This window comes from Heterocephalus glaber, unplaced genomic scaffold, assembly GCF_053883595.1.
Source record: "Heterocephalus glaber isolate CG9 unplaced genomic scaffold, H.glaber_assembly_v1.0 deba00001452, whole genome shotgun sequence".
Taxonomy (NCBI): Eukaryota; Metazoa; Chordata; class Mammalia; order Rodentia; family Bathyergidae; genus Heterocephalus; species Heterocephalus glaber.
Genome location: NW_028258302.1, coordinates 13,373,153 through 13,388,244, shown reverse-complemented (window position 1 = coordinate 13,388,244; position 15,092 = coordinate 13,373,153). Strand labels below are relative to the sequence as shown.

General features: G+C 54.7%; 1 protein-coding gene across 11 annotated transcripts in view; it reads left to right on the top strand.

The window, feature by feature from the left end:
• The window catches only part of Ptpru (protein tyrosine phosphatase receptor type U), a 78,324-nt gene extending 63,554 nt beyond the window's left edge, over positions 1-14,770 (top strand). For 4 of the 11 annotated variants that reach the window (XM_004850789.4, XM_087215433.1, XM_004850791.4 and 1 more), the window contains 11 exons: positions 627-724; positions 811-927; positions 1,760-1,914; positions 3,990-4,125; positions 4,581-4,730; positions 6,334-6,507; positions 9,138-9,278; positions 11,668-11,793; positions 11,904-12,061; positions 13,276-13,411; positions 13,626-14,770. In XM_004850789.4, coding sequence (XP_004850846.1) covers positions 627-724; positions 811-927; positions 1,760-1,914; positions 3,990-4,125; positions 4,581-4,730; positions 6,334-6,507; positions 9,138-9,278; positions 11,668-11,793; positions 11,904-12,061; positions 13,276-13,411; positions 13,626-13,688 — 1,454 coding nt within the window. In that variant the 3' untranslated portion in view covers positions 13,689-14,770. The remainder of the gene's footprint in view (positions 1-626; positions 725-810; positions 928-1,759; positions 1,915-3,989; positions 4,126-4,580; positions 4,731-6,333; positions 6,508-9,137; positions 9,279-11,667; positions 11,794-11,903; positions 12,062-13,275; positions 13,412-13,625) is intronic. The other 7 variants (XM_004850793.4, XM_087215431.1, XM_087215432.1 and 4 more) reach the window with 3 other exon arrangements.
• The last annotated feature ends 322 nt before the right edge of the window (positions 14,771-15,092 follow it).

Sequence of the window (15,092 nt, the reverse complement as noted above, 5' to 3'; positions counted from 1 at the left end):
CATGTGCTGCACTGCGTGGTGCCTGCTGTCTGCCTTCCCTGGTGTCCTGCTTGGTTCCCTGTCTGCCTTCTCATCTGTCTCTCTGATCCCCATTCTCTGTCTAGGTCTCTTGGCATCTGGCTGTCTGTCTTTGTCCCCTCTCTGTGTTTGTGTTTCCCAATGTGATCAGTCCCTCCATGGCACCCTGGTCCACCTGTCTCCATGGTTGTGTGTGCAAAAGGGGTAGCCAGGCCCCATCCTCAAGCGGTTGGGTTCTGCTTCTCAGTTTAGTGGCTACCTGGGTCCCACCTGGCTGTGTCTCTTCCCCCTGACCATCCATCCATCCATACATCTATCCACCCATCCATCCATCCATCCTTCTTGGATACTTGCCTCATGGCCTGGGAATCTGCCCTCCAGCTCTGCTTCCTGGGTCCCACTCAGCATGACTGGCCTCTCCCTGGTACCGCTCACCCCAGGGCGCTGCAGGCATGAATTGGCAGTTGTTGGGGTGAATGTGGGGTGAGCATAGAGCTCCCATGGAGGTCCAGAAAGCCTTCTGGCCTGGGGTGGTGGTGCTGGGCCAAGGGGCTGCTGGCCTTGGGCAGAGACGTTGCTAAGGGACAGGTGGCTGTCTGTGCCTGCAGGGCCGAAGCCCGAGATGATCTACGATTTCTGGCGTATGGTGTGGCAGGAGCACTGCTCCAGCATCGTCATGATCACCAAGCTGGTAGAGGTGGGCAGGGTAAGCGGGCCTGGGGGGTCACTGGGGAAGGGTGGGCCCTGGAGGATGTGAAGAACCCACTGAGTCCTGGCTTGTGGGACCTGCAGGTGAAGTGCTCACGGTACTGGCCAGAGGACTCAGACATGTATGGGGACATCAAGATCACACTGATGAAGACAGAAACATTGGCCGAGTATGTTGTGCGCACTTTTGCCCTGGAGCGGGTGAGTCCCCACCCTTGTTCCCCACAGTGCCACCCCACCTCCTCATCCAGGGTGTACGAGGGGTGAGGAAGAACACTGCCTACTTTGGCAAGGAAGCTGCTTGGAAAGGGCTTGCTAGGAGCCCTGAGGAAGGATAGGAGGTAACTGTCTGCTGGAGACTCCAAGAGGAATTTGAGACAATGAAGCTAGTGACAGTGGCTCCCAGGTGGTGGCTCCTACTCTGCCAGGCACTGTGCTGAGCCCACCACAAATATTGTTTACTTCATGGGTTAGATGTTTACCATTATATCCCTCTTTTTTTGGTGGTGGTGGTGCTGGGGATGGAACCCAGAGCCTTGTGGGTGCTAGGCAAGTGCTGTACCAGGGAGCTACACCCATAGCCCTCCTTAATCCCATTTAACAGATAAAACAATCAAGGCTGAGTGGTTATGTCAGATATCAGAGGCCATGGCATTCAGGGACTGGCTGGCAAGTCCAGTCCATGAACCTTCTGATGGCTCTGTAAAATCCTCAGAGGAGGAAGTTTCCCCCTTGAAACTAAGGCCCAGAGAGTCACGGTATATCTGCTAGGGCCATTCAGGAGCATAGGTTTGAGCACCAGGCAGATCCCTGACAAGTCCTCCATAGTATCTTTCTTTCCAGCGTCGGGAAAGTGGCTTCTCCTTGCTGGGCCTTGGTATTTTTCCCTGCTACAGAGGACATTTATCTCCACTTCACCAGTAATAAACCTCACCATAAAATAAACAGTGAGATGCTCGCCACAGTGCCTGGCACACAGCAAATTTCTAATAGATGCTGCCAGTGAAACTGACTGTTATTGTTGTGTCCGCAGCGAGGCTACTCTGCCCGGCATGAGGTCCGCCAGTTCCACTTCACAGCATGGCCAGAGCATGGTGTCCCCTACCATGCCACTGGGCTGTTGGCCTTCATCCGGCGTGTCAAGGCCTCCACACCACCGGATGCTGGGCCTGTGGTCATCCACTGCAGGTGGGAGTGATGGGATCCCAGGGAGGCGGACTCGAGTGGGGCACGTTCTGGGTCCCTAAGGGGAACTTGGCCTGAATTCAGCCTGCTTGGAGATGGGGCAGGAGAGAATGACACAGAAAGGCCCTTTGCCCCTTAAGCTTTGGCTCTGATGTTGGTGTCATATGTGCCCCTGGAGCCCAGCAGCACCCCTGGCCCAGATGCTAAGCAGGATTGAGCCCTAGAGGGGGACTTGGGATGAGTGAGGCTCCAGGCACATCCAGTACAGATGCTTTTGTTTAGTGAGTGTCCGTTGCACACCTGTGTGCTAGGTTTAGCCCCAGGGCTGAGAAGGATGTCACCTATTTCTCCCTGCATCCAGTAGGCCTGGCTCATCCCTTGGCTTTCACACCCTTTGCAGCTCTTTCCTGAATTGGTTCTCTGATCCCAGCTGCCCTTCCTCTTTCTGCTGGGCTTTCTCCTGGCTTCCACATCTTTCCCTTGCCTTTCTTCCCCTGGAGAGCTTAATCTGTTAACCTTGGGCTTCAGCAAGTCACCTGGGCCTGCAAGGTCATGCATGGCCTCTGTGGCTTGTCCTGGCTCCTCTACCTGGATTTTTATCAGCTCCCTGGTCTCCCCACACAGCAGATTCAGTCTTCTGACTGTCCTGCCACCTCCAAGCCATCTGTTCTTTGATTTCTTCAGGTCTCTTTGAGATCTCATCTTCTGAAAATAAAGGCTTCATTGATATATAATATACTTAAAGTATACATAAGTCACAAAATAAGTGTGCATGTAACTATGAATTTTCATAAGTGTACACACCTGTAGCTCTATTCAGATCAAGAAACAACATCAACCGAATTCAGGGGCCCCCTTAACTCTGTTCCAGAATGTCCCCCTTCCCAGAACAATCACTATCTTGCCGGTTTTTTTTTGAGACAAGGTCTCACTATGTAGTCCAGACTAGCCTTGAACTCACTGGGTCTCCCAGGCTGGTCTCAAACTCTTGGTGATCCTTCTTCTGTCTCACCCTCTCCAGTGCTGGGATTACAGGTGTTTGCCACACGCCTGGCCTGTTTTGCCTGGTTTTTAACTTTGTATAAATAGAATCCCCTAGCCTTTGCGCTTTGCTGCCTGGTTTCTTTCCCTCACCCTTATGTTTGTAAGGTTCATCCATATTGTATCATCTTCCATTGGGTGAATAAACTACAATATGTTTGTCCATTCTGCTGTTGAAAGGCATTTGGGATGTTTCCAGTTTTGAGCTGTTAGGAATAGTGGTGCTAAAATAAAACAGCAGTGCGTGTGTTTTGGTCCAAAAAATGCACATGTTCCTGTGTGTACGTACGTAGGAGTAGAACTGTTGTCTGTGCCCATCCAGCCTCAGCAGAAACTGTCAGTTTTCCAAAGCCTCCATCAGTAGAGCCTGGGACATCCTGTTGCCAGCATTTCAACACCATTTTCAAGCCTGGAATCTTGGTGTCATCTTTGACCACTCTTCCTCCCCCTTAACTCTGCTCGAACAGGTGCTGAGCATGTGCATCACAGTGATGGCTCTAACATAGCCCAGCTCTTGATGAGCTCTGAGTGGGGTCAGGGAGACAGCCACATACCCAGTGACCACACAGCAGGAAGTGTTTTAATAAGAGCCTGCCAAGTTGCTGTGGGAGCTCAAAAGAATAACACCTGCCTGGAAGCCTTGGAGGCGCCACTAAGTGTATGAATTGGTGTGAGTGTGTGGGGTTTCGAAGGATGTGCAGGAGGAACGAACATTCTTGGACTGAGCTCTGAATGTCATCTTTGTCCCTGCCCCCAGACTCAGTTGCTAAGTGGGTACAGCTTCACCCTTGCATTCTCCCTTCTCCCTTCCCTCCTCTCCTTCCCTGAGGCCCATCTCCAGCTCTGTCCTTTGTCGCATGTCACCAGAACTCTCCCAGCAGTCCGTTTGCCGGCTGCTTCCTGCTGGGTCACCTCTGTGTGTCCCTGGCCCCTGAGTAGTGTGGATATGGATGGGGCCTGGTCCCTGTCCTCTCTTCTCCTGGGTTCTGGGCTCCCTTCCTAAGGCTCTAATGTGGGCTGGGCCTCTCTGTTCCCAGCGCGGGCACTGGCCGCACAGGCTGCTACATCGTCCTGGATGTGATGCTGGACATGGCGGAGTGTGAGGGTGTTGTGGACATTTACAACTGCGTGAAGACCCTATGCTCCCGGCGTGTCAACATGATTCAGACCGAGGTGCAGGGACCCCACCCTGTCCCCCCCACTCCCTCTAGGACTCTGGTCTCTTGTGAGGAGCTCAGAGTGGTGGAGTGTGTCTGAAGGGTGTCCTTAGGCTCTTCCCTTCCTTGGGACCTTCCGTGACCTTGGGCTGCCAGCCTCCTGGGATCATCCCAAACCCAGCCCCATGATGTGCTGGGTGAGGTCAAAGAGCAGTGGGTTCTGTAGTCGAGCTGTGCCTGGGTTTGTATCCTCACTAGATCTATGACTTGGGGCCATCCTGTCACCCCACAGAGCATCTCCTGGGAGTGTTCTAGGGATGCAGTGTGAGATGTGGAGGTTGCTTCCAGGAAGGTCGGGCTCCACTTTGGAGTCCCCCTGCCTCAACCTTGAGCTTACTCATGTCCCTCTCCCCTGCAGATTGCCAGCTCCCAGTCCCTGCCTCCTTTTCATATTCTCCTCTCCTGTTTCAGGAGCAGTACATCTTCATCCATGATGCAATCCTGGAGGCCTGTCTGTGTGGGGAGACCACCATCCCTGTCAATGAGTTCAAGGCTACGTACAGGGAGATGATCCGCATTGACCCTCAGAGTAATTCTTCCCAGCTGCGGGAAGAATTCCAGGTGGGGGGAATGAGTGAGGGTGTGTGTGTGTGTGTGTGTGTTGGGACTCCTCAGTACTGTAGCCACTGGGAGCCAAGCAGGAAGGACCAGACTGAGACACAGATGGAGGGAAAGAGTTGGACTACTAGGAAGGAGTTTGAAACAGTGGAAGAGGTGGTTAAGATCCTAGGCTTTGGAGTCAGATAAAGCTGGGTTCAAATTCTGCCTTATCTAGTTAGGACCTGTGAGCAGCCTGAGCAAGTCATTGTACCTCTCTAAGCCTCAGTTTTATTATCCAGAAAAGAAAGGTAGTTAATATCACCCTTACAGTGTTTGGATTTACCAGGAGCTTTTGGTCATAAGTGATAAAGAGCCAGCTCAATAGCCCCTGGAACTGCAGAGGCTAAGGGATGATGGTTCAGCTTCAGTAGTGGCTGCATCCAGGGGCTCAGATGACGATGTGTGTGCCCTTGGTCCTGCTTTCCTATTCTTGGCTTTGTTGTCAGACCATAGTTGGTCCCCCGAAATGCCAGGCTCATGTCATCTTTCTTGTTAGGAGACCCTTGCTACCTCCAACACCCCCAATAAAAACCCTACACCAGTCTCTCATGTACCTATCCCTGCTCCAGTCACTGAGGCTGGAAGGGTGGAGCTCACTGATGGACCCAGGCTTTGGTTGCCTCCCCATTTACATGGCCAGAGTCCCCAGCTGTCCTCTTCGCTCCAGGGTCCCTTGGTGGGACAAGACAGCTGCTGGTGCTCAGACACGTTGGGTAATCTCATGGAGAGGCAGCCAGTGGCTCTTGCAAAAGGGTTTCAGGCTTTGGGGATTGTGACAGACTTGAGTTCCCTGTGAGGGATCCCTAACAACAAGAGCAAGAGATGAGGCCTGATGGCATAGGGGCGAAGAAGATGCCCAGAGCTCTGTCTTGGTTTAGAGCCAGGTGCTCAGGCCCAGCACTGTGTTCAGATGGGTCCCTGACCATGGAAGGTGACCCCTCTGCTGGTACCTGCAATCCACGTTATGGCAGAGGAGGGTTCAGGGATTGTCTCATTGACAGCATTGATAAGCCAGTAATGGTCCTTACTGTGCCTCCTACCTTTTTTTTTTTGTTTTGTATTAGGGATTGAACACAAGGTGTTTGCACTGAGCTACATCCCAAGCCCTTCAAATTTTTTTAAAAAAATTTCTAGACAGGGACTTGCTACATTGCCCAGGCTGCACTTGAACCTGTGATCCTCCTGCCTCTCCCTGCCAGAGTGCTAGGTTTACAGTTGTGCGCCTCCATCCCCAAATTATGTCCCCTACATATTAAGCCTTGGTGTGCCAGACTCTGCTCAATGCCTAGCATTATCTCACTTTATCCTCCCACCAGCCCCACAAGTAGGCAGATTATCTCCCCATTTTACAGCTGAGGGAAGCTGAGGCTGAGAAGGACAGTAGCTTGTCTTAAGGTAACACTGGTGACAGTGCAGGCCCTGTGTGGCATGTGGACAGGCAGCCTGGGTCTATCTTCTCTCCTTTCTCTCTGGAGCTGGTAACCCAGCCATTGTCCTTCCTGGGGCAGTGAGGAGGCTCAGCAGGCACCAGGCATGCCTCTTCATGCTGCCCCATTCCTGGCAGACGCTGAACTCGGTCACTCCACCACTGGACATGGAGGAATGCAGCATCGCCTTGCTGCCACGGAACCGTGACAAGAACCGAAGCATGGATGTCCTGCCACCAGACCGCTGCCTACCCTTCCTTGTCTCTACTGACGGTGACCCCAACAACTACATCAATGCGGCCCTGACTGACGTGAGAGCTCAGGGTCTATGGGCGCTGGAACTCCCCCTCCCAGCAGTGCTGGAAAGGTTCAGGAGTCAAGGGGGCAGAGCTGAGGGTTCTGGTGTGTGTGTGTGGGGACACTGCCCATTCTGGGGACCAGGCTCATGGGGTGACCCTCCTATCCCAGTTGACCTTCTAGTCTGGGTATTATTCAAGCCAGTGCTCCCTCTGTGTACTGTGTGCCCAAGCGGGAGTCTGGGCTGTGGAGTTCAGGCAGGGCTGTCTCCAGGATCAGGCCCAGTAGCCTTTGGTTGAGTAGGATGAGTGATTCAAGGGACTTTGGCTAGGGAGACCTTGAAGATTGGGGTTGGGACTTGAGATCTGATATTGGAGCCAGGGAGCTTGTCCTAGGAAGATCTGCACACCCTGCTCTAGGACCTGCCCTGGAATCATGACTTGCTCCCTGGCCCTACCTGGCTGTAGTCTGAAGGCTTAGGAGCCATTTAGAAGTCACTTTCTGTGTCCCAGCCCAAGGGGCCAACCTCCTTACCTAGTATTGCTAGCAGAGCAGGAGAGGGGTGGTGGGGTTTGAGAGGCCGGAGATGCTGCCCTCTGAGGGAGCATCTGGAAGGGAACACTGGAGAATGTGACTTTGGGTATGTGGCCACATGGGCCAGCTATGCCTCTGCCGCTCAGTAGGCCAGCTTGTCTCCCACATGCAGCTGTATGCCCACGGTCACCCATAACATTTGGGACAGGCTGCCATATGTGGCAGTGAGAGGAAGGGGCTGAGGTGAGCAAATCCCTAGGGTAGAGGTGAATGAGGGGAGCCGTGGCCATGTGCAGCACTATTGGATGCCCCCACGTGGAGGTGAGAGGTGGGAGCGGGTGCCTTGCAGTGGATAGGAGGGAGGCGGGCCTTTTGTGGCCTGGTTCCTGGATGATCCCCCCTGTCCCCCAAGCAGGGTGGTACAGGGGACAGCGGGGTTTCAGTCACGAGAGTGGGTTCCCACTCTATGGTCAGGGGTTTCCTGTCACCCAGGGGCCTTCCTGGTGTGAGCTGAAGGCAAGGGGAAGAGCAGCCCCAACCACTGAGGTGGGAGACAGGGAGGTCTCAGCAGCATGGTCACTCAGTGTGCATATGAGTGCCCGCCTGCTCCCCAGAGGGTGTCCAAGCCTGCTGAGGGGTCCTGAGGGGTGGCAGAGTTTGGAATGGGCAGCAGGGATTCTGTGACCTCCTTCCCAGCCTCTTCCTTCGCCTCATCTACACACTCGGGGGTGAAAAGGAGGATCACTGAGAGTCCTGAGACTCCTAGCTGGGGAGGGTCATTTGGGGATCCCCCCACATGGGGGAACCATTAACTGGAGAAGCTGTTGGCAGAGCCCTGCCCCATCCTGGGTCCTTGATAGCTCAGACACCTGATCCTAGTCATGTGGGACTGGATTGGCCCAGGACCCAGGGGACCCTGCTTCTTGGATTGCAGTGGGCTTGCCTGGGGGTCAGCATGGGTCTGTTTGGGGTGGTCCAGTCTGCAGAAGCCCCAGAGGGCCTGAGTTCTGGAGTCTTGCTGGGCCTGGCTTTGAGGAGCTGTGGTCAGCGAGCCTTCAGAGAGGCCTGGGAGGGACGGTGGGCAGACTGGGGAGGGGCGGTGGGCAGACTGGGGAGGGGCCTAGTTTCTCTGCCTGCTCCGTGTGGGACTGCAAAGGGCAGGTCAAGCTTTGCTCAGGGTCCAACTCAAGATCAAGTCTAGAGGAAGCCAGACAAGGGCCAGGATCCCAGGAGCCTGCACCGGCCTTTAGGGTTGGGGCTGGGGCCAGGGAATGGGGTTATAGGAGAAGGGCTCAGGAGAGGGAGGGAGACATGGTAGGGTTAGAACAAGGCAGGACACCAGGGACAGCTTGGGGCTGGAGCTCTGGTGGGGAGGAGGCTGGGTGACAGCTCACCTGGCAGAATGAGGGAAACAGAGTTGATGCCTGTCACCACCTGCGGAGCGGAGGGTGGAGTCTCAGACCCTTCCACTTGTGGAGTTGGAAATGGCCTAGAGATTTATTTGTTCAAAGATATTTATTGAATCTCTACAACGTGCCAGGCAGAGGCCACATCCTGAAATCTCTGCTCTTCTGAGCCTTGCATCTGGGGGGTCTGGTGAGACAGTTAGTAAATAGATATACAATGGAATGTCATGCATGGAAATTTCTACAGAAAACAAGGCAGAAGGCATGTTACTGCCTGGCTGTTTTTGATGAGGTGGTGAGGGAGGTCCTCTCTGAGAAGGTGACAGACAGTTAAGCAAAGACCAGAAGCAAGCAAGGGAGTGAGTATGCAGACATTTAGGAAATTGAGTTTAGGTAGCAGAGATAGCACACACAAAGGCACAGGGGCAGGGAGCAAGCTTGGCTCCACATTTGAGTATCTTTTGCTATTTAGTTTGTGGGGGCCCATGGGCTTGGGCACTACAGGCTGGCAGCCCACCCCCTCACTCAGGAATCAGTGTGCTAACCAGCCTGTGAAATTGGCCCTCAGGCTGCCTGGTCCTGCCTGGTTCTGCAGGCCCAGCTGTGCAGCTCAGGGTGGGCTGAGTGGGAAGACAGCCCGTGGCGGACCATCAGTTCACATCGGGGCTACATACAGGGCTCTGCTGAATGCTGTTTCTCTGCAGAGCTACACGCGGAGTGCGGCCTTCATCGTGACCCTACATCCGCTGCAGAGCACCATGCCTGACTTCTGGCGGCTGGTCTACGACTATGGGTGCACCTCCATCGTTATGCTCAACCAGTTGAACCAGTCCAACTCGGCCTGGGTGAGGGCCCTGTGGGCCAGCGCCTCCCTGTCTTCAAGGGCTCATTCTCCAAAGTCAAAAGTTGGTGCTCAGCTCTGCCACCTGTTTGTGGTATGGCTGAGGACCAGTCATACTCCCTCCCAGGGCCTGGATTTCCTCATCTATAAAACAGGGGTGTCAGACAGGAGCAAATCAGCTGCAGTAAGCCAAGGACTCGGCTTGGCACTTATGGCCTAATTTACAATCTACATACAGTGACCTTGAGGTGGAGGCTTCAGAAAAGAAAGGAAAATTAAGACCTGAAGGGATGAAGTGCCTTCTCCAAGGTCCCATAGCTCAACTGAACTGCTCATTCATCATGAGGGTCTTTGAGGTAGAGTAAATTCAAACCTGTTTTCTAGCTGTTTGACCCAGGGTAAGTTCATTGAGCTCTTTGATCTTCAGTTCCCTTCTGTGTAGAATGGGGATCGTCACAGGACTTGTTCTTATGGGGTACTATCCTGTGTCTGGCATGTAGTAGGCACTCAGCACCTGGCAGGTCTGTTGGTTAGCTCTCCAGTGGCCGGGACAAAATACTTGATACCTACAACTTAATGGAAGAGAGGTTTATTTTGGCTCCTGGTTTTCAGAGGGTTCAGTCCATGGTTGGTTGGGTCCTAAGCAGAAAAATTGTGTGGCAGAGAGATGTGGTGGAGGAAAGTTGCTCACCCCATAGCAGTCAGGAAGTAGAATGCAGGAGGAGCTGAGCACAAGAATACACCCTTCCAGGTCACCACTTTAGTGACTCACCTCTTCTGACCAAGTCCTGCCTCCCAGCAGCACATATAGCTTCTGAAGTTGGCCCAGACACTGGCTCAGTGCCCTCACCATGGGGACAGCCCCTCTGACTCTCCTGTTCCAGCTGGAGCTCCTGGGAAGGCAGAGGCCCAGCCTCCCAGCCCTGCCTGATCACATGCTTAGGTCTTGGACCCCTCGAAGCCCCACTTGCTGCCCCAGGGGGTCAGGAGGATGCTCTGTAAAATGAGTGCAACAGCTTCTTACTGACTGCCTGGAGGAGACCTTGAAGACTGAGCTCTTTATGAGGAAGGCCCTGGTGACATGAGCCGGGACTGCAGAGGATGGGCCCCCGGCTCTGTGGAGATCGGGAGTGAAGCCCAGCCTTGGTGAGGTGGGGGCAGGGACCCAGAGGCAGCGCACATGGGCATCACTCATTGCTCATGTACTCAGCTAGCTTTTCCCAAGGACTGCTCCCTGCCAGGCCCTGCTGGGGGCAGTGGGGACAGAGGGGAAAGATCCAGCCTCTCCTAGATCTCATGGTCCAGGGGGAAGCAAATACAGACCAATAGTGGTAGCTCAGAGGGAAAGACTCGGAGCTGACATGGAGACAGAGAAACCTGGGAGAAAATGGATCGAGGAGGGCCTCCTGGAGGAGGCAGTGTCCGAGCTGAGATGTGTGGGAGGGCAGAGTTCATAGGTAAACAGGTGGGGGAAGAGTGACAGGCGATAGAAATGGAGCGTGGTGTCATTTGGGTTGAGTTTGGGGGCCATCTTCAGAAGTGACTGCCATCCTCATCATCTCTGTCCCTGCCATATACTGAGCACCTACTGTGTGCCAGGCATAACACAATGTGAATCAGCCTTATGCATCTGGGCCTCACAATAACTCCATGAGACAGGCCTCGTGATAGTCCCCATCTTGCAGAGAAGCAAACTGAGCCTCGAGGAGGTGAGACAACTTACCCTAATTTTACAGATGGGGAAACACTCTACCCTGAGAGGTAAAAAGCCTTGCCAGGACTCCGGGAAGAGGACCCCAGGAGTGGGGACCCAAGTATACATGTGTGTGTTGGGTGGGGGACTGTACCTCCTCTGCCCCTCCTCTGTCTCCAGTCTGTGGTCTAGCAGGGGCAGGTATGTAGTCCCTTGACTCCATGGAGAGTCCTGAACATAGCAGGGTCCTGAGCTGTGTTGTGGCTTAGGGTACCCCACTTTTGTGAGATAGTGCTAAAGGCAGAGGCAGTGAGAGAGAGCCCGGGGAGCTGGTTCTGAGATGGGTGATCTAGGCCTGTCACTGGGAGGAGGCAGCCTTATGCAGGTGTGTGTGTGTACCCACACACATGTGAGCATGAGCATGTTTAGCTATAGGTTTCTAGCCACACAGCAGTGGCTCACTGCACTGACTGTGAAGGGTTTGTGCACCAGATCTGAGCGTGTCAGTGCAGAAAGCACTCGGGCAGGTGTGCCCTGTAGTCTGATGGTGAGTGGTGGAGTGGGGGTCTCTGCAGGGGAGGCTGGGCTGAGTGTTGGCCTGGGTATGGCAGCTACAGGGCAGGTGTGGAGCCCTGGGGCTGGGAATAGGGAAGCCCAGCCTGGCTCTACCCAGCCTTCTTTCTCTGTGCCCATGCCCTAGCCCTGCCTGCAGTACTGGCCAGAGCCAGGTCGGCAGCAGTATGGCCTCATGGAGGTGGAGTTTGTGTCTGGCACAGCAGATGAAGACTTGGTGGCCCGAGTCTTCCGGGTGCAGAACATCTCTCGGGTGAGTGGTCTGAGGAACTCAAGGGTGAGAACTTGGGTGGTGACTGGAGCACCATTTAGTCCTGTGCCCCCGTTGCTCATGCTCCCCTGGCTGGCTGCCCATGTCCGCAGCTGCAGGAGGGCCACCTGCTGGTGCGGCACTTCCAGTTCCTGCGCTGGTCTGCCTACCGTGACACGCCTGACTCCAAGAAGGCTTTCCTGCACCTGCTGGCCGAGGTGGACAAGTGGCAGGCAGAGAGCGGGGACGGGCGCACCGTTGTGCACTGCCTGTGAGTGCTTGTCTTGTAGGAACATGGATGGAGGGGTTGGGAGCCAGGGCAGAGGTCCAATCTGAGGGAGGGCCTCAGGACTGGCACCAAAACCCTGGAGCTCCCAGACAGTGGTGGCCTGGACCTTCTCCAGCCAGCCTAAGCTGGTCCTGCCTTCCCTGGAGCAAACCAGTCAGCTTCCAGGGTATAAAATCAAGCCTGAACAACTGCCCAGCCTCCTCTGTGTGATGTTTGACTCCACCAGTTTAATTAAAAAGAGTCTTTTGTCAGAATTTTTCACTCCATGAGATTGTAGCACTTTTTAATGCCAATGGAATTCTAGTCTTTGTTTATGGACACATGCATTGTTTCAATAAATTAATTAATATCCATGTTCCATTGATAAGCCCTATGTCTGGGTGCAGTCACTCCCTTGCTCCCCACTTTTCAGGCTTCCCAGTGCCAGGCTGGGCCCCCCATGGGGTAGACTTGGGGCTGGCTTCCAGGGCTTTCAGTTCTAGGAGGAGGGACCCTGGAGAAGGACTGAGGGACTATTTGGTCTCCCATCCTCCAAGGGAGACCCTACATGGAGAGTCACAGGAACAGACGGCGATGCAGGAAGAGGAGGCGAGGATCTCTAGTGGGAGGCTGCCGTTTGCCCAGTGTGTGTGTTTGTGCCTCATGGATGGGCGTTGCACCCGGCAGCGGTGATTGGTCTTGCCAGGGCTCATTTTTTGTCTTGTTCCCCCGTGTTTGCCCACTGCTCTGCTGCCCTTCTCTGTCGCCGCCCTTGTGTCTTTTCCTTGGAGTGCCTGGCCTCCTTTTTCTCTTGAATCCACAGTATGTTCCTCCTTGAGGGCATGTCTTCTGTGATGGCATAGGGTTTGGATGCCAGTCTGTCTCTGAGCTGCCTCTAACCTGATCTTGCTGCTGTTCTTTGGGCCCGGCCTCTGGCTTGTCGGTTCCCAGGCCCCACCCCTCACCCCAGGCCCCTGTTCCCCTACCATGCCCCGCCCCTCACCCCTGAACCTTTGGCTCCTCCCTGCTTGGTTCTCTAGCCCCGGCTCTTTGGCCCTGGACCTTTGGCTCCTCCCCTTTCAGTCCCCTTACCTCGCCCCTCAGCCCTGAGCCCTCGGACTCCACCCCCTCCCTTTTGGTTGCCTGGCCCCGCCCTTCACCTCTTCTTTCCCAGGCTCCATCTCCAAGGTTCTTATCAAACCTTTTGTGTCTCTTAGAAACGGGGGTGGCCGCAGCGGCACCTTCTGCGCCTGCGCCACGGTCCTGGAGATGATCCGATGCCACAGCCTAGTGGATGTTTTCTTTGCTGCCAAAACCCTCCGGAACTACAAGCCCAACATGGTGGAGACCATGGTGAGGTCCTTCCTGGTCCATGCCAGGCCAGGCTTCTCAGCCCTCACTTCCCTTATCTGCTCTCCTTCACCTGTGGGCCTCGGTTCTAGTCCTGTGGTGTCAGAACATTGCTCCCATTGCCCCCTTGTCCCCAGAGCAGGCCAGGGTGCATGCTTGCCCTCTCCCCAGCGCGAAGCTAGACTAGGCTCATGAGCCCTTCTCTCCTTCTCCCCAGGATCAGTACCACTTTTGCTACGATGTGGCCCTGGAGTACCTGGAAGGGCTGGAGTCAAGATAGCAGGGCCCTGGCCTGGGGCACCCACTGTGCACTCAGGGCCAGGCCCAGCATACCCAGCTGGAGAGGAGGACCTGTGCCCCCAAATCTGCTCAGCCATAGCCTCATGGGGAAAGCTCTGGAGTGGGTGCTGGGCCATCTTTGTGGCCTCTTCCACCGTGGGCAGAGCCTTTCAATACGTCCACGGGCAAGTTGTGGCCAAGGAGGAGCTTAGCAAGACTGCAGCCCAGCCCCACCTCCAGAGGGTCCTATAGGGCCAGCTCTGGGGGGCTCAGGCCAAGCCTCTGACTATCTCAGCCATTGGTAGAGAAGAGTGAGGCCTTGCAGAGAGAGCATCCCAGGCGAAGATTTCTGCCCAGCATGGCCCCTTCTACACTTGAGTGGAGGGTGCACCGAGGCTTGGCATCTGGCCCCTGAGGGTTCTGGGCAGGCTGGGCTCTGCCCTGATTTACCTGTGGGATACATTGACCATCCTCTTCAGGGGAACTGCAGTGCCCTCTCCACCCCACTGCCTCCTGCAGCCCCTGGGGTGTTTTGCTCACCATCCCTCCTCACTTCTGCTTCTCTGATATGTGCTCTGAGCTTCCCGGAACCAGGATCTGCCCATGCCTTCCATGCCCCATGTGGGGCTCCTCCCTGCCTGAACCAGTGTCTGCAGAATGAAGTCACCTCAGTCCTCTCTTCCCATAGCCTTCAGGCCTCTGTGGCTTGGTTCTGCTCAGCTCGGGCCAGTGACAATCTTCGAGGTTGAACCAGAATCCCTGGGGTTGGGGCCCCTATGGCTTCCAGTCAGGCTGCCCATTGGGGAGGGGGCAGTCCTAGAGCAGGGCTGGTCCCAACTCCTAGAGTTCAACTCTGGGATGGAGGATCAGTGCTTTTTTTGGGGTTTATTTTGTTATTTTGATGGGTGGGTGGGAAGGTCTCTTTAAAGTGGGGCAGGCCACACCCCCATTTCGTGCCTCAATTTCTCCATCTGTAAACTGTAGATATGACTACTGACCTACCTCACAGGGGGCTGTGGGGAGGCATAAAGTAATGTTTGTAAAGCGCTTTGTAAATAAATGTGCTCTCTGAATGCCACCAAATGACCCTGTGTGTGTCTGATCAGCCTCCCACTACAGTGTGTCTGTGGGAGTCTGGCCTTGGTTTTTCTATCTGTAAAATGGTATAGGTGAGGACTGAGGTATCGCTTACCTGTTTGCAGAGGTGATATGAGGGGATCTTGGCCCTTGTGGCCTCTACTTAGGCCTTTGAAGGACTTCCTGAAGCAGTGGGTTTCATCTTGAGACCCGTTAGGCCATGCATCTGCCATACAGGTCCCCTGGGACCTGTGTCAGGGTTCAGCTCTTTCTGTGGCTGCATCAGAGACCCCAGAGACAGGCTCTACCAGCTTTGAGACTGGGTGAG